The sequence below is a fragment of the Gambusia affinis genome, linkage group LG20, assembly GCF_019740435.1.
Source record: "Gambusia affinis linkage group LG20, SWU_Gaff_1.0, whole genome shotgun sequence".
Lineage (NCBI taxonomy): Eukaryota > Metazoa > Chordata > Actinopteri > Cyprinodontiformes > Poeciliidae > Gambusia > Gambusia affinis.
Window position 1 is genome coordinate 22,776,313 of NC_057887.1, and position 18,592 is coordinate 22,794,904.

An 18,592-nucleotide genomic window follows, 5' to 3' on the forward strand; every position below is an offset into this window, starting at 1 on the left:
GGTGGCGGTATTTTTTTCTACCACTATGCTGCCTCAGTCCGTTACAAATATGAATAACAAATATTTTACATTTACCGTCACACATAAGCGCACATATTAGAAAATTTGATATTACAAATATTTATAGATAAGCGCCACAAAATCTGTAATTTTTATTGCAGAAACTCACAAAATCGTGGAGGGGTGAACCTCGAAAAGATGATTTCACTTTATGGAGAAGTCAGAGTCTGGTATGTATTAAAATTTTAACAGTTTATTTGTTTTTATCAATACATTTTGGAACAACCGGCCCTTTAAGAAGTTTTAGTTTTCCCTGTCAGGAGTTTATTTTTGCTCCGTGTTAGCATGTTTCTCTGGCTGCTAGCAGCAGAACGTTCTGCCTCCTTTCTGAACCTCAACCGGGCGTCATGGCGGCTCTGAGCTGCGGTTTCTCGCCAGCTGTAGCCGTGTAACAAGCAGCTAAAGCGCGGTTAAGCTCTGGGATCGTGTCGTGAGGCCTGCGCAGATACTAAGCGTGTTTTCTCTCTCTAGTTTCACGGTTGAACCTGCTCTCACCGCAGCACAGGAAGCCAGAGAGACAGGAAGATGCTGCAGAGCTGCTGACTTTCCCCTGAGCTGCTGCTCAATTCAGACGTTTTCAAAGTTTCTGTTATTTTTGTTTCTACCTGAAGGATCAGGATTCACCTCACATTTCCAGGACATTTGATTAAACTCATGGTGAGTCGTTCAGTTTTTGGCCTTGAAGTTATTAATTTTCTCAAACGTTTCCGTACCGTTTATTTTAAGATGAAATGCATGATGCAATGGCCTTCCACTGCAAAACGCAAAAGTATTTTTGGTCTAGTTTCTACTGGAAGCAATTTATTACACTGGTAATAAGACGAAACTAACTTAAAGTAACTTTTCATCAACACGTAGGAACTTGTTTTAAGTCAATAGTTAATTAATACGGATGAAAAAGTAACGTGGGAAAATGTATTGCGATAAGTAAAACGATCTGCCAATATAATCACTACTTTTTGTAAAACAAGCAATCTGCACAAACAAAATGTTTGATTAAATATCTTAGTTCATTTTAAATAACCTACAAGTAACTTTTATAGCAAGATACAGAAGCTTGTTTTAATCCATAATTACTTAATATTGATGAAAATGTTCTTGTTTTCTGATTAATTCACCTGTAACATGGAAAAATGTCTTATAAGTGAAATAATCTGCCAGTAGAACAAGAACTGAGTTGCTAGGTAACTAGCTGGGCTTGGCTGGTGTTGCTAGGTAACGGTGGCAGTGGAACTAGAACTTTCTTTTGTCATTATTAAGAAATCATTTACTTAAAACAAATTGCTGAAAAGTTCCTTGTAGGTTAGTTGGGCTTTAATTCAAGTGTATTTTTTGTAAACTAGACCAACAACATTTGGTAAGATTTTGTGTTTTTGCAGCGATCCTACCACAAAATTACTTATGGATTTTAAAATACTAAACAAAACTCTGATAGATTTTCCCACAAGCTTAGAATAGTGATAAATAAATGGACACACTGCAAAAGACCAAAATCTTACCAACTATTTTTGGTCCAAATATCTCAGTGACGTTAAATAAGACAAAAATAACTTACAAGTAGCTTTTCAGCAGGTTATATGAGTATTTGTAGAGTCAATAATTCATTAATATTAATAGAAATAGAAAAGCAATAGTTCACTCATAGTAAGATATTTTTCTCATGTTACCTTTTTATCAATATTAAGAAATTGTTGACTAAAAAAGTTCTTATATTTTGCAAAATAAAAAGTCTCTTTTTAGTTAGTTTTGTCTTATTTGAAGTGCACTGAGATATTTGCCCTAGAAACTGGACATTTGGTAGAATTGAGTGTTTTGCAGTGTATTTCCACTTCCTACCGGTTTGTTTTTTTTTTTGCTTGTATTTTTTCTCGATTTCTGTTGAATTTCAGCCGTTCAGAGGAGCTGAAGCCGTTTCCTTCTCGTCTTAAACTTTGACTCTTTCTTTGGCTTCCTTTTGCGTGACGTTTCATGATGAGCAAAAAACCACAGAGGAAGAACTTCGCAGTAAAACCTCCAACACTGTAATGCTCTGCTGTATTAATATACTGCTTTATTTCTGTAAAACAATGCTTTACGCACAGCAAAACAATGTGAATATTGTGAAAAGTTAAATATATTATGTATTTATTTTGGTGTTTATTAGTAGCTTAGCAAGACAAAGTGCAGGGAATTGAACCGGTGACTTGTAAGGTTTTTAGTTCCTATAATTTTGATTATTCTGATTCTAGAGAATGAAAACAGACTGTTGAATGTGTAGCATATTATATACAATCAATAAAAAATGATAATTTAAGCAGAAATGTCCAAAGAGTAAAAACATTATTTGGTAACAATGTTGAACTGAGAAACTGATCAACTAATCAATTATTTAATATTTAAACACTGCATCATCACACAGAGAAAAATATAAAGTTATATTGAAATTTGGGTATTTTAAGGATGATAATTATTAACAGAATTGAAAAATAACAAAATCAAGAAAAAAAAAAATCTAATTTAATTTCTTCTAGTATAAAACTTTAATAACAACTGAAGGTGTGAATTTTTGATTAAAGTAAACAGTAATGGAGGATCTGGAAATTTTACTCAAGTAAGAGTAAAAATATAAAGTACAGTGCTGTAAAAATATTCTTACAAGTACATTTTTTCCCCAAAAAAGTTACACAAGTAAATGTTACAATAAATTCTGTTGGGCCACAAAAAGAGTCAACAGAGCAAAAATCAGCAAAACAGAAACAACTCGATTATTTAAATAAAATATGCTGCATATTTTTAGACAAACTTTCACTGCTGGTGAGTTAATTAAAGAAAAACCACAAAGGAGGAAATGAGAAATGATAAGACTCCGAGAGTTTCATCCTTATTCTTTGTTTATTCTTTCTTCTGGCCTATACTTTTATTTATTTATTCTGTTTTTGTTTGCTTTCTTTTTCTCCCTCCCTTCTCGTCTTTTTCTCCAAAATATTTGACGCTAAATTAATTAGAGAACAAAAAAATAATTCAAATTAGAAAACAACTGCCACGATTAAAAGAGAAAAGCTTTTTTTTTCCTAATTAAAATGTTAATTTCATTTTTGTTGTTGTGTTGTTGACTTTGTTCTGTTTTGTTTTGGATCCTTTTTAATGTATTTCTACTTGTTTGTGTTTTTTTGTTTGGTTTTTTGATTTCTGTTGCCGTTATTCGTTCTATATCTGGATAAATATTTTGTAGATCAATTCCCCATTTTGCTTTTTGTCACTCTGTAATGTTTGTTGTATAAACACCTGCTGGTGAATAATAAAGAAATAAATAAATTGTCCCAGAAGTTTTCGCAATAATCGATATTTTTGTTGTTTTGAGAGAATTTTCAAATAATATAATGATAATAAGGTCATAATAATGCAGGAACACATTCTAAAAGATCAATAAACTTTAAATGAACAATCAACACTGAAACTGGAAAACATTTTAAATATCCAAAATAATTAAAAACAACAAATAAAACAAATTTTAAAGTCTCTGAAAACAGAATTATCCCTCAAAATAAGAGCTGGTTGAGGCCAAAATAACAGACTGGAGACTTTTATCATCCAGGTTTTGGTAGAAAGAGAAAAAATATGAATCATAAAAATGGAAATTATTCAGTTTAGGTTATTAACTTTGGTTGCCTAGCAACAACCTGCTAGGTAACAGCAGCAGTTTCAGGTTTTGCCTCAAAACTCACAAAAAAAAAACAACAACAACAAAAAACAAAACTGGTGTGGAGAGAAAACTGGATAAATCAGGAAAGATCACCCCACCAGTTTGGAAGCATCTCAGATATTTAAAAACAAAACTAATCAATAATTATTGATTACTGATATGAAACTGATATGAAATGTTTATGAAACTGATATGAAATGTTTATGAAGAGCTCAACAAAACATTCGACTCCATGATCTTTACTCACAGTTGATGTTTGAGGTATTTTTGGCTCCCCTAGAAAGTCTGGTTTCCATGGCAACGGTCTGGCAGCTTGGTCGTGTTTAAAGCCGCAGGATCGAGAAACCTGAATCAGCATTACCTCAGCGAGAAATGAGGTCAAACATCAGAAATATTTAGAACGACGTCGAAACTTCCTGCAGTTCAGCCGAGAAAAACGATGATCTGTAGAATTCATGAAGGTTTGGAGCGAAATGAAAACAGAATAAAAATTAAAATTCAGTTCTGCTCATTAGGAAACCTGCTGCTGGACCGACATCTGTGAAATCTATAATCAATTGTTTGATTTGGAAAAGTTGTGATTAGTTTGATAACTTTTATATCCCAACATTAATCAAGAAGTTAAAAAAATCACATAATCAGTTTTTTTCTGCTGTTTCTGTTTATTGTCTTTATGTGTTTTTAAATTATTTTGTATAAACTTATAAAGTTTATGCATATTTTTGTAACATAGCAGATTTTTCTAAAAATCAAATTGGACTTTTATTTTTTATTTTGCGTTTTTCTTTCTTTTCTGTTTTTTTATCATTACTTTTTAATAATTTTACTTTATTGTGTTTTTCTACATATTTCTTGTTATTCTTTCTTAATTTTTTTGATTTATAATCTGTATTTCTTTGGTTTTTCTTTATTCTATTTGTTTGGTTATTTTTCTCTCTCTCTTTCTTTTATTGTTTTTCTTTATTTTCTGTTTTCATTTATTCCTTTATTTTGGCTGTTTTTCTAATCAATAGTTTTGATTAGATTAGATTAGATTAGATTTCCTAGAACATATTTATTAGATCTGGAGGCCCTTCGCTGTCAGACGGTTTTTGTTTTCTATATTGTTTTCTGTTTCAGACAGTTGAATATTGTTTTATTGTTTCTCATGGTGATTCATGGCGGCAGCAGAGGCGTTGAAGCCTCAGGCTTCCTGCTGCTGTGATGGACAGGAAGCAGCACTACGACTCGCTGATGGACCGCAGCAAACGCATCATGTGGCAGGACGACTGTTACATGGACCTGCAGTCCACTTCCTGCTGCGCCGCCACGCACACAGAGACGCAACGTAAGAACCTCATCATCACCGCTGCGCTTCCACCTTTTCATTATTATTATTATTATTGATTCCCACAACTGTCAAAAGATTTGAACAGTTTTGCAAAGAGGTTTCTGGAGTTCATTAGCAAGTATTTAGTCTTATCAGTTTTTACCTCTCTAGATTCCCACTGACTGATTTACTAAGTCAGTGTTTTGTTTTTGCTTTAGAGCTACATTGGATCCAAAAGCATAAAGAGCAGCTGCTGAGCTTCGTTTCACATTCCTTCCTGGAGGAAATACTCCAGCACCTCAGAAATGTGAACGTCTTGACGTCAGCCGAAGAGACGAGCATTAAGGGAGCAGGACAGTTACAGGACCAGATCAACATGCTCACCTCCATCACCACTGCAAAGGAAAGCCAAAGCTCGGACGCGCTGCAGGCGTTCATAGAGAGCTCAGACTCTGAGGTCGCCCAGCTCATCTTAAGCTACGGTGAGAGACTTTCTGAAGCCGTCAGTTCCTTAAAGGTCTTATTACAGTTTTTTACAGAATCGCTTTGTTGCGATTCTTCAATCATTTTCAACATTAGCAAAACAGAAACCATGTTCCTCTAAACAAGTTATACAATTCATGGATTACCTGAAAAACCCAGTTTGTTTCTCAAGATTCTTTGTTTGTCTCGCAAATTTAAATATCTGCCAATGAACATTTCAGTAACTCAGAATGACGAGTTCTTGTTTCATTGTGCATGGATAAGACAGTCCAGTCGATTAGTAAAGTGGTGTACTCTGCAGAGAACAAAGAAAAACCAAAAGTAGAAACGGGCGCATGAGACAACATCCTTCAGGAAAACAACACATGAGGCGCTGCAGGAACTCATAACGTTATTGATTCACAACATGCAGACCATAAAATAACCATAAAAACAAGATGAAAGGAAAAACTCCTATCAGACACCAACTGAGTATCAGCCTCAGTCAATAATCATTTAAAACTCCTTCAGGATCCAGACGTTCTGGTTCTGGAGGGCCGGTAGCTCCTTGCAGAAGGCAGCAGTTCAAACAGACGGAAACCCAGATGGGTCACGTCTCTAACGACGTTCCCTGCCTGGGACAGAATACGTCTGTTGGTAACGTCAGACCAGGAAGGAAGAGGACATCCAGTCACTTTTATGCAGAACTAATTATTCTTCCCAGAACTTTTTTGTCCGGTACCAAAGAGAGAACCAAAGAGTCTCCACTGTCGATCTGTGAAAGGACCTCATCACCTGCAGGTCTCCGTCTCCAAGCTGAGAGAAATTCCTCAGTGGGGTCAGGGATGAAGAGTAGGAGCTCCGTCTTCATCCAATGGGTCTCGGATCATATCCTGATGATGTTGGACTGATGGAGCCTGGCAGACGTCCTGGGTCTCTTCTGACTCTCATTCTGTTTTACCTCCTAACTCCTCTTCCTCCTCTTCCTCTCTGTGGCTGTTGACCCTGTCTGAATCCTTCCCCTCCCATCATCAGAAATGTAACTTCCTGTTCTGCTCTGCTGTTCACACTTCATTGTTGCCAGTTGGTTGTTCATGGTACCTTTGAGCCATTTCAGAAAACTGGTTAATCTAAAATGCTTCACAAAACGACCTGCGCTGGAGTAACACAGGATTCACTGGGAACAACGAACCGATTCAGGACTGGTTTAGAGAAAGGTCTGATGGAAATGTACAGAAACATGACTGACATGACAACCTGTCCAAACATTTTAGATGTTAGGACTTATGCAACAAACTGATGCTTAAATGATGTAGAAGTTGAGACAATTGACAAAAATAACTGAAATGTAGGAAAAAGCAGAGAATTGTACATAATCACTTGGATAATGTACAAAAGCATCTGCAACTTTATCAGAGGAATGAGAAACTGTTTTTTTGGGATGCAATGATTTGAAGATCCAGAAAGTAGTTTTGAGAATTACACCAAAGAGGCTGAGAAGTGTGTAATTGAAAATGTGACACTGACTCAGATCTTTTCTCCTTAGATGCCACAGTGAAGAAGCACAAAGAGGTGCTGCTGCAGCAATATGAGAAGCAGAGAGACAGAGATTCAGTCAGTTGCCCCAAACTGAACATCTCCTCAAGGAGTTTACTGATGGTCGATGGACTCTCCGACTTCCAGCAAAAGGAGCACGATGTGATGCAGGTGGGAGTGACTCGAGGAGGGAGGAGGAGCCATCTGAGGCAGCTGGGCCTTGCCAAGCTCTTTGAGCCCCTCACAAGGGTCAGCTTGCCTCCCAGAGTGACGCTCACTGTGGGTGTGGCTGGTATTGGCAAGACAACCTGGGTGCGACACTTCATCAGACAATGGTGCCAAGGGACTATGTGTCCGGATATACACTTTGTCTTGCCTTTCACGTTGTGCGAGCTCAACGGTCTGGACAAACTTTCTGCAGAGAGGCTGTTGAAAATGACTTTCCCGCATCTGCCAGCACCCAGCTTGGTCCTAAACGACGCCTGCAGGACGCTGCTCATCTTCGATGGTTTGGACGAATTTCACAGCACTTTGAATTTCTCTGATGCGGCTCCTTGCAACGACCCAAAGAAGGAAATTTCCATTGACGACCTCGTGACGAACATCATCCGGGGGAATCTGCTCCCAGACGTATCGGTGTGGGTGACTTCGAGACCAGGAGTCGCCTCCCAGATCCCAGGCGGATTGGTGGACCGGGTCACGGAGATTCCAGGATTCAGCCCAGCGGACATCCAGATCTTTCTGAACCACCACTTCTCAGAGAACGACTTTGCCACCAGAATATGGGCACACTTGGAGGCCCATAAGATACTAATGGTGATGTGCTACATACCACGCATTTGCTGGATGCTAGCAGAGACGTTGCTGTACATCATGCAGAGCGGGACACAGGAAAGCCTGCCTAAGACCTGCACTGAGCTGTATGCCCATTTCTGCTCCATGAAAGCAGAAGTAGGTGAACCAAGAGGCAGGGAGCCTGTAAAATCTGAGCAGCATCATGCAACCAATCGCAAACTGCTGGGCAACCTTGGACGACTGGCCTTCTACAGCCTCCTGAAACACAAATACACGTTCAGCGAGCAGGACCTCAGGGCCTACGGGATAGACCTACTGCAAACTCAATGCAGCCTTGGAGTTGGAGTTCTCATCCGAATGGAGTCTACCATACACACCACTTACAGATTTACACACCTGACCCTGCAGGAGTTTCTTGCAGCTACGTTTTATCATGTTTCCTCCAAGCGGGCCATCTTTGACCTGTTCTCTGAGAGCACAATGTCATGGCCCAAGATTGGCTTCCAAAACCACTTCAGAAGTACCTTTCAACACTCGCAGCAAGCCGAAGACGGTCATTTGGATCTATTTGTACGCTTCCTGACAGGCTTGCTGTGCCCAACAACAATAAAACCTCTGGCTGGGCTCTTGGCTCTCGGGAAAGACGATGGGAGCCAGAAGGTTTGGGCCGGAGGGTTTTTACAAAGCCTCCTGTCCAGCGTGGGTTCGGTGGTGTCCCTCCGCGCTGTCAACCTGGCCTATTGTTTACAAGAGCTGCAACACAGCGAGCTGCTCCGGAGTGTAGAGGAGGACCTACGGCAGGGCAGCTTGGCCGGAAAACTGACACGGCCGCATTGTGTGGTGCTGGGTTTCCTCCTGCATGTCTCTCCAGAGTGCAGTGAACAAACCAACCTGACAGGATGTCTGAACTACCCAACGGTGAAAAGTTTACTCCCACAGCTGCTGTACTGCACCCATCTCAGGTCAGTTCTTACACCACAAGTGTTCACAAAACCTTTTGGTTATATGTGTAACGTTGAAAAACACAATTTAAATATGGTTGAAAACCACCTCATCCTAAGGTAAAAACCTTTTGAAATTGTAATTCCAATCTGACAGTTTTATAGTGAACGTTTTCTGTTGAACAGGCTGGAGAATAATAACTTCAAGGACGACGTCATGGAGCTGCTCGGGAGCCTCCTGAGCGCCAAAGACTGCCACATCCGGAAAATAAGGTTGGACTAAATCTGGGAAGGTTTTCACTGCTGGAACCGTTGGGTCAGACGGTTGTGGACTTGTTGCTCAATGCTTGGGATTTTACTGGACTCAGAGAAAACCACTGGTGAACATCTCTGCTAGAAACACACAACCAGACACGCATAAACGCAGCTTGTTTTGTTCTTCCTTTCAGTTTGGCGGACAACGTCATCAGCAACAAAGGAGCCAAAGCTCTGAGCCGAGCCCTGCTGGTGAACCGAACTCTGACCTCTATCAAGTGAGGCTTTTTATTTAGATGTTCTTCAGGAATAATCGTTCTGTGTGGCGATGTAGTGAACCCAAACCTGGAATTTAAGATTTTTAAATCTGTTATTGAAATAATGAAAGAAAAAATGTGTCTTTATTGGTAAAACTCTCAATATATTGGAGTTTTACCAATAAAACTTCAAACATATTGGGCTTCAGATCATATCCTGATATATATATTTTACAATTTGCTACACATAAACTGCAAATATCAATTTGCTTTATTACTATTTTACTAAATAAAAGACAATTCAGACCCCCAGGATATATATAGTTTTTTATTTTTACCAACAATTTTCCCCTGAAATAAGTTAATTTAATGTTTTGAACTGACTCAGTCACAGTTAGAGAATTTATGGAAGGAGTTAAAGATTAGAGTGAAACATGGAAAAAATATTCTCAGTAGTTTAAAAACTGGATTTGAGAAATATAGCAGTAAAATTATTTTGATTGATTATAAATGCGATAAATAACTTTGAACATATCATAGATTAATAGAATTTATTAGACCATTTACGTTGTTTTTGTATCTTTTATGAGATTTTTGTCTTTTTGCCAGTTAGAAACAAAAGTCTTTGTGAAATAAAAACCGTTTTAAATGTCCAAACAGTGTGAATCATTTTGGATCTAACTGTATTTAGTGCATAATTATGAAGAGATTGGAGGATAAACAGCTTTTAATTTGTTTTTGGATGAGTAAATCTGCGTTCGTCCTCTTTCAGTCTTATACCCATAAATATTTGACTTTATTTTAAATTCAGCTTAAAGAACAACAACATTGGATCAAAAGGGGCGAAGTTTCTGGCTGAGGCTCTGAAAATGAACCAAGCTTTGGTATCAATCAAGTGAGTATAATTGTAAAACGTTTTTCTACATTTACACTTTTAAATATTTAAATATTAGTAACTTTGGCTCCACGGTCAGCCTGCAGAATAACTCCATCGGGGAGGAAGGAGCTCAGGCCATCGCAGACGTCCTGCAGTCCAACCGCAAACTCGTGTCTCTAAAGTGAGTTTTGTCCTGCTAACAGTTTATTTTTAATAGTTTTCATGTGAAACATGCAGCATGTTCTCTTTCCTTTTTCAGCATGCGGAAAAACACAATCGGCGCAGGAGGAGCCAAGAGGATCGCAGAGGCGCTGAAGACAAACCGAACTCTTACAAAGTTGATGTAAGCAGCTAATATTTTTAACTTCACTCATTTTAAGTTATTTGTCCGCCCGGAACCACCGAGTTTTTATCCAGACATCGCTACATGGATGTCAGGAAACTTTGCAGCCTGTTAAATATGACAATTAATTCTTTAACTTGGATATATTCATTTATAAAATAACTTTTCTAATCACCGAATGTAGCAGAAGCTAATGCGCTAAATTCAGTCAAATCTATGAAAACCAGAAGAGTAACTCCTGTTGTTTTCCAGTTCCAATAGAACATTTTATTGAAAGAAACAAGACAAAAAATATACAAATTGATTTAATCTGGGGCTAAAATGTTGACACTTTAAGTACAATTATTCCATAAACAACCTGCATTTCTTATTATGTTTGCATTTAAATAAGTGGTTTGAGTGGAGGGCACCGCTAACTAGCTGTGCTAACCGTAAAATATTAACCATAAACAGTAGTTTAGCTAATGTTAAACCTAAAACGGTATGTGTTGGAAGCTAATGCTAATGCGCTACATTCAATTAAAATTATATCTGCCCTGGAAAGACTACAACCATGGAGCAGCAATTTAATTTTGACATTATTTGCATGTATAACTCCCTTATGTACTGAATTCTCTTTATGTGTTGTTCTCTGATGTTCGTGTTTTATTTTGTGACTCATGTTTTCTTTTTTTATGTAATCTGGACTCTGAGTCTGTAATAAAATCTATCTATCTATCTATCTATCTATCTATCTATCTATCTATCTATCTATCTATCTATCTGTCTGTCTATCTATCTATCTATCTATCTATCTATCTATCTATCTATCTATCTATCTATCTATCTAGCTCTTGTTTTGCATAAAATTATCAGGGGAAAAAAAGAGAAAACATGAAGAGAGGAAACCAAACTTCTGTGTAAACACTTTTCATGCACTTCAAAATAAGAGCATGTATATAAACGTCTAAATACTTGGAGACTTCTTAACAAACTTCCAACACAAATGTCAAACTTTATTCAACAGAAAGTCTGCAAACCAGCCAAGTGAATTAGCGCTTCAGAATTTATATGGAAATAATAATTTAGGGAAAGCTAAGTGTGCTAAACGTTTTCAATGCTAGCAGGAGTGCTAAATGAAAAATTAGCTTCAGTATCAGCGCAGAACAACAGGTTCTGTTTATTTAGCTAAACTTGTCAAGAATCATTCTGTACATCATTAAAACCCCAAAATGGAAACAACTTTATCACAAATGATGATTTATGATCTGTGTGTTTTATTTCCCAAGTGAAGGACAAACAACACTGCAGCTGTATAACGGTAGACTAGCATTTGTTTGGTGTAACATCTATTTTAAATCCTCTAGAAGGTGGAAATGAGTTTTATTTATATTCAGGGTTGAGTGACCGATTGTGACGTGTATTCACTGAGCAACTAGACGCTGATTGAATGATGATTATTTGCTTTTTCTCCCTGCATGAAGCATTTTGCTAATTAATAAGGAAACTTGGAGCAGGTAAAAAAAAATTAAACCTTTTCTGTGTCTTAAAGAGTTTTGGGAAACCAGAGAAGAAAAAAGATAAAAAATAAACTAGATTTGAATTTTCTCTCCTCATTTTTTTTCAGACTTTGTTCTGTTTCTGAGGTAGACAAAAACAAAAAGAGCGTTAATCTTTCAGACCTAGCCTTTAGCATGTCGGTGATTCATTTGTGTTTTTTTAACGTGAAAGCCCATGAAGGCTGGATATTCTGGACCGGTGTGTCCTGCATTCACACAAGGTCTCAAAGAATATTACTTTGTTTTTTCATTCCTGAGAAGTAAATATCTTCCCTCCGCTGTGCAGACTCTGCAGTAACCAACTGGGGGACAAAGGAACCGTCGCTCTGGCTGAAGCTCTGACTTTCAACCACACGTTGCTGTCGCTTCAGTCAGTATCCTAACAGGACCTTCATCACCCACAAACACCTTAAAGCTTCACAAACATAAAGGCTGCATTAGTAACAGTTTAATTAATTTTTTCCTCTTGCCACAGACTTCAGAGTAACTCGATCAGCAACAAGGGAATGACGGGCCTGACCAAAGCGCTGAGGCTGAACCGGGGACTCGTCTCTCTGAAGTGAGACCTGCTTTCATTTACAGCTGAAACCATTAAAGCAGCTTTTTCATCCAATTATTGATGATTGAATGTAAAACCTCAGATCAGCTCTGGACTGCACTAAAGAAATGCTGCTACTGCATTTCAGGCAATAAAACATAAAAACATTTACCTTAAAAGGGAATTTAATTATCAGAATAATTAATGAATAAATTGATTATATGATTCATTTATTATTTGGATTTTTAAAAATTATTACATTGAAAATTTACTATTCATTAGAATAATTTCTACTTATTTTCTACGAATGATCAATGCTATTATTGCATTTTAGGCAAAAAACCCAAAACTAAACAAATTTTATTATTTAAAAAAGGAATTCAATCATTTGTATTTTTTCAATATATTTCTAATATTGTGTAAAATAAGCAGTGAAATGAAAAATCTGCAGAAAGTGACACTTTAAAGTAAAGGAATGCTGTAAACAATAAAATATTAATTTTCTTCAAGAAAGGAATTTAATTATTTGTTTATCTGTATTTTTTTAAGTATTTATGTAATTCTGTAAATTAATCTCAAGTAGTTGAATGAAAAATCTGCAGAAAGTGACAATTTTTTTATCCGATTTATAATCAGAATAATCTGACAAATAATCAATTATTCATAAGAATAGTTGATTATTCTGATGATTAATCGATTAATCGTCACAATAATGAGCTACTACCATAGTAATTTGTAGGCGATGTGTTTATTTCTGATTCTTCGGCTGCTACAGTGACGCCAACATGAATGTTTGTACGTTTTGTCTCTTGCAGTTTAAGGGAGAACTCCATCGGGGTGGAGGGAGCCAGGAACATGGCTCACGCTCTGCAGGAGAACAACTCTCTGCAGAACCTCGAGTGAGTCCTTAACATCGCTCAACAAGTTCACAGAAAATCTACAGCAGCTGTTTCATTCATCCACTACTTTTATCTAATTAAGGTCAAATTTAGGAAAACATGAAAAAGACTCACAAAGTGAAAAAAACATTAAAAACACAGAGATGAATCAGGTGGTCGTTGTGCAGAAACACCTGGTTCCTCTTTTTCATCAGAATCTGTGTGTGTGTGTCTGTGTGCATGTGTGTGTGTGTGTGTGTCTGTGTGTGTGTGTGTGTGTTTGCATCCCAGTCTCACAGCTAACCTGCTACACGACGACGGGGTTCAAGCGATTGCTGGAGCAATCAGGTTTAATCAAGGACTCACGTCTCTGCAGTAAGTTCAGTTTGCAAAACAAGCAGCACATAAATCTCATGTTTATTCAAACTTTTTACCGCCAGTTTAATCTAGACGTACATCTGAAATGAAAAATGTCTCTAAGACGTCAGCGTGCCGCGGTTTGGAAAAGTTTTCACTCCTGTTGTGTTTCAATGTGGTTTTAATGCCAAAGTGGAAGAAAAATTATGAATTTTAAATAAAATTGAACATTGTTGTGTGTATTTAAATTTAAATGTAAGTGGACGTCCAATAAGCAGCTGCTTAGGGACTCTCACCACCAGGGGGCCCCCAAGAGCACTAAGCTACCATGATTAAAAAATATACACGGATAAGATGCGCTCTATAATTTTGAAGATTTCTACAGAAACTAAACACTGAATTGCTCCTGATTTTGTCCTTTTCAGCCTCCAGTGGAACTTCATAAAGTCGACAGCGACCAAAGCTCTGGCCCAGGCGCTGCTGACCAACACCACCATCCAGCTGCTGGAGTGAGACCAGCTTACAGAAAAATATTCATTTTTACAAGTCATGTTTCATTCTAAAGTCACAGTTTCAAAATAAATGTTTGGTTTGAAGCTAAGTATTTAATTTGAAGCCATCTAGCTGAGCTCCAAGCTAAATATTTAGCTAATATGCAAATTCACTTAGGTAGCTAACTAAATGTTTATCTTCAATCTATAGCTTACCAAATAAATATTTAGGTTATAAATAGTTAGTTAGCTGAGAACTGTTTAAATGTTAATTTGTAACTTAAATATTTAGCTAGCGCAAAGCTAACTAAACTTTGAACCAGCTCAGATCGATGTAACTATTTAGGTTGAAACTGAATATTTAGCTTCAAACTATAGCTCACTAGATAAATATGTTGCTAATAATACTTATCATGAAGCTAAACATTTAGCTAGCTCAGGGCTAACTGGACATTTAGCTAGTTAGATAAATATTTCAGTTGACACTAAATGCTTAGCATGCTAACTAAATATTTATACCTTACTAGCTAGGTATTTGGCTAGTAACACTTAGCATTGATTAAAATATTTAGCTTGCTTGTTAAATATTTAGTTTGAAACTGAGACATTTATGAATGAATAAATAACAAAGTGAAAGTTACCTTGAAAAATCAACTCCATATTTTTCTCTTATGACTGAACAACCCAGATTATTTTTGAAAGCGCCGCATATCACAACGATTTGCTCTGAACTTCCCAGCAGAAACTCTGAGAAGAACTTCGTACCGATTTGAGTTTGAGAAGAATTGTTGCTTAGCGTGTCTTTCTGCTAATCGGGTTTCTAACTACAGACCTTCTCTTGTGTTTTCATCTTTGGTTCCAGTTTACAAGAAAACACCATCGGGAACGAAGGAGTGATTCACCTTGCTGAAGCTCTGAAGGTCAACTCGTCTCTGCGAACCTTATGGTTGGTGTGACAGTTTAAGCAAAGTGCCTCATTAGTGAAAAGCTGTCATGTCTGACAGATGCTTCCTGCTGCCTTCAGTCTGCAGGGGGTGTCAGCGGGGACCAGCGGCGCCGTGGCGATGGCTGAAGCTCTGACGTCCAATCAGACGCTCCAAACATTAGAGTGAGTCTTTCTTTCATCTTTCGTTCTTTCATGTCGACTCTTGAATCAGCAAAACAGTTTTTATCTTTCATTTCTTGTCAGCTTTATTTATTAGTCGTCAGACAACATGCAGCAAAACTTGGATAAAATTTCCAAGTGGGAAGTGAAACTGTCTGGATTTAATTTTAATTTCCATGTGGATTAAATCTGGATCATTAGCACTAAATTCTTCACACACTATCTGTAATATTCCACCATTTACTACCTTCTTTTAACTATTTTTATTCTCAAATTTTAGACTTTAAACTTAAACAATGTAACTCTTATCAAAAATATTTTGTTTCTAGTTAGCAATGGGAAAATGTGAAGGAGCTTGATTTTTGTTCACAGATTATTTCCCATCATTCCACCACGAGATGGTGACAATTTCAACAAATATGGAAAAAGATATTTTTTGTAAAAGTTACATACTCCAGTTTTAACAGTTTGTAGATAAATTTAGCTTCTGCTGACAGATATGAGATAATTTTCTTCTCTTAAATCTGTAACATGAACAACTGGAGTTAACCATAACCCCTAATGAAAGGCTGGCTGCGCCAACGATAAACTTATAAAATAATGTCTTATTATTATTAAAGCAATAATCATAAACATTAGTTCAGCTAACGCTAAAGCGCTGCATGGACTTGGCACTTTGTGGAAGCTAATGCTAACTCGCTAACTTCAGAACATGTTGATACCCACCAGGTGTCATGAGGAGGACATGCAGACATAATTTATATCCTTTTTTGTGTATTTTTTAATGCAATTTCTTTTTTCTGCCGTTTGTTGTCAGCCTGCGTGGGAATGCGGTGGGAATGGAGGGAGCCAAAGCTTTGGCCAACTCTCTGAAATCCAACAGAAGCCTCAAATCATTAAAGTAAGTCTGAACTGTTCAAGTCTGGACCCTTTTTTCAATTTTTTATTTATCTCTTAAACCATTTCCACGGTGTTGAATTAGAAATGTATAATTTTTCTTTCTTGCAAACAGTGTTGGCATAGTTAATTTGAAAAAGTAACTTTAATCGGACTACTGATTACTCCTTGAAAAAGTAACTTAGTTATATTACTGACTACTTGATTTGGAAAGTAACTAAGTTACACTAAAAGTAACTTTTTAGTTACTTTCAGCAGTTGTTTCTGCCTCCTGTGAAAATCACATTGAGCTTTGCCATTACTTAATTGTAAGCTATTTTGTAATGGTAACATCAACAATGTGTCTCCACTGATAAGGTTGAACTGAAGAGGAGATTGTAGAAAAAACAGTACAAAAAAATAAAAACCTGAATAATTTGTGTGGTCCACTGTTGTCTGGAAAACTCTAAGAAGGATTGTAAAGCCCCCCCCCCACCCCCCCACTTTCAGATTCTGCGTTACGGCCCTGCATTTGGTGTCACTGCGCACAGAGCTCCTCCTGCAGCTACACAGCTCAGATGGCTGCACAGATTTGTGACACTTATCTTAATATTAATAATTATAATAGCGTTAAATTGCCATTATAATCATTGCCAACTATACGGACACGTTCATTCGTGGCTGTTTTCACGTTTATTGCGCTGTTCATATTAGTCTCGATGTTTGCAGTTTTCTGGAGCGCAACGCGAAACTCGACGTCATTCAGAGGTAATAAATTAACTTGACATTAACAAAGACACAGCGGGACGGATCATCCGGGAAATGATGGACAGAGAGAGACTGACTAAAACTACCTTAATGACGGACAAATTCTGGGATTTATTATGAGTCTCTGCTTATTTCCAAGCCCAAATGAGCAACTTCACGTTCAAAAACGAGCCAAAAAAGGCGCAACCCGCCACTCATTAAATCTGCAAGCGACTTTTAAAAAATGAAGCCCAAAGCCGTTTATAATAATCGGACTTGGCGACAGAAACTCAAAATAGTTCCAGTTTTTCCACCAACAAAATGCGCATCTCCCTCCATTGTTTACATTTCTGTCGCATAGAGACGTCGGTCACTCGACAAGACGAGTAGAGGAAATACGATGAAATAACAAAAGAAGATAGTAACGCAGTAACGCAAAAATGATTTTGATAAGTAACTGTAGTCTGACTACTGGATTTGAAACAGCAACGCGTTAGATTACTCGTTACTGAAAAAAGTGGTCCGACGTCAGTAACGCGTTACAAATTAACGCGTTACTGACATCACTGCTTGCAAACATGAACCTACTTCAATATGACCCAATGGAGATTATTCAAATATCTGTCTCTGCATTCAATGAGTTCTTCTTAATATTAAATAACGACAAACATCTTTTCCAGAAACATCCCTCCACGATTTGACAATTGTTTTCTTGAAATCACAGATTTTGTGGCGCTACTTTAGAAATATATTGCAGTAAAAATGAGTGGAAATCTTTATGCCATCTCTCAGTCTGCAGGAAAACTCCTTGGGGATGGATGGAGCCATATTCATTGCTACGGCTCTGAAGGGGAACCACCAGCTGGCTTACATCAAGTGAGTTTTTCCTCCAGAAAATGTCCCCTGTCATTGCTGTGCTGGCGTTTTACGGCCATTATACACAAACTCAGACATTTGAATGTTTGTTCTGGAAGATTTCTGAGATTAATCTAAAAAATGTTTGAGTGTTTCCTAAAATTTTCAACTTTTAAAACTCAGGAATTTTCTTGTTTGTCTATGTGATGTTTTGACAGAAATGTGCTCCAATTGTTCATTAATCAGAAACAATAAAGTTTTTTCTCCTCCAGTTTGCAGGGAAATGGAATCGGTGAATCTGGGGCAAAGGTCATATCTGACGCCATCAGAGCCAGCGCTCCCGGCTGCGTGGTGGATATCTAACCACCAGCAGAAAACTGAGGATTTTCACTCTTAATTTAGTCAAACTATCCATGTAAAAATGTATCAATAACCTTTTAATAATTATTGATCTCCATGCTTTCTCTTACTGGCGGCTGATTCAGAAACCAAATAAATATCAACGTATAAAAGACGTTTTTCATGAATTGGAGGTTAATATTTTTTATGCTGCATGTTTTGTGTATCGTAGATGTAAATTGCCACATTAAGCTAAAAATTGTTATTTATGTATAACTGCTTCTTAAAATCTGAGGAAAAGAAATAAAATCTGTCAGACAAAGCCAGCATTTTTACCTCATTTATTTCTGT

At 37.2% G+C, this 18,592-nt stretch overlaps 1 protein-coding gene across 3 annotated transcripts; it reads left to right on the forward strand.

Annotated features, from left to right (window-relative positions):
* Positions 1-110: 110 nt before the first annotated feature.
* Positions 111-18,563, forward strand: nlrc3 (NLR family, CARD domain containing 3). Of its 3 annotated transcripts, XM_044101640.1 has the most exons (20): positions 112-230; positions 532-717; positions 4,910-5,069; positions 5,270-5,533; positions 7,060-8,806; positions 8,972-9,058; positions 9,235-9,318; positions 10,109-10,192; positions 10,272-10,355; positions 10,434-10,517; positions 12,342-12,425; positions 12,531-12,614; positions 13,409-13,492; positions 13,763-13,846; positions 14,254-14,337; positions 15,182-15,265; positions 15,344-15,427; positions 16,242-16,325; positions 17,840-17,923; positions 18,175-18,563. In XM_044101640.1, the coding sequence occupies exons 3-20, from the start codon at positions 4,946-4,948 to the stop codon at positions 18,263-18,265; spliced, it is 3,405 nt and encodes a 1,134-aa protein (XP_043957575.1). In that variant the 5' UTR covers positions 112-230; positions 532-717; positions 4,910-4,945; the 3' UTR covers positions 18,266-18,563. The 3 variants fall into 3 exon arrangements, with proteins under 3 accessions (XP_043957576.1, XP_043957575.1, XP_043957574.1); XM_044101641.1 differs by lacking the exon at positions 532-717 and having other exon boundaries at positions 111-230; positions 4,913-5,069; XM_044101639.1 differs by lacking the exon at positions 112-230 and having other exon boundaries at positions 352-717; positions 4,913-5,069.
* The last annotated feature ends 29 nt before the right edge of the window (positions 18,564-18,592 follow it).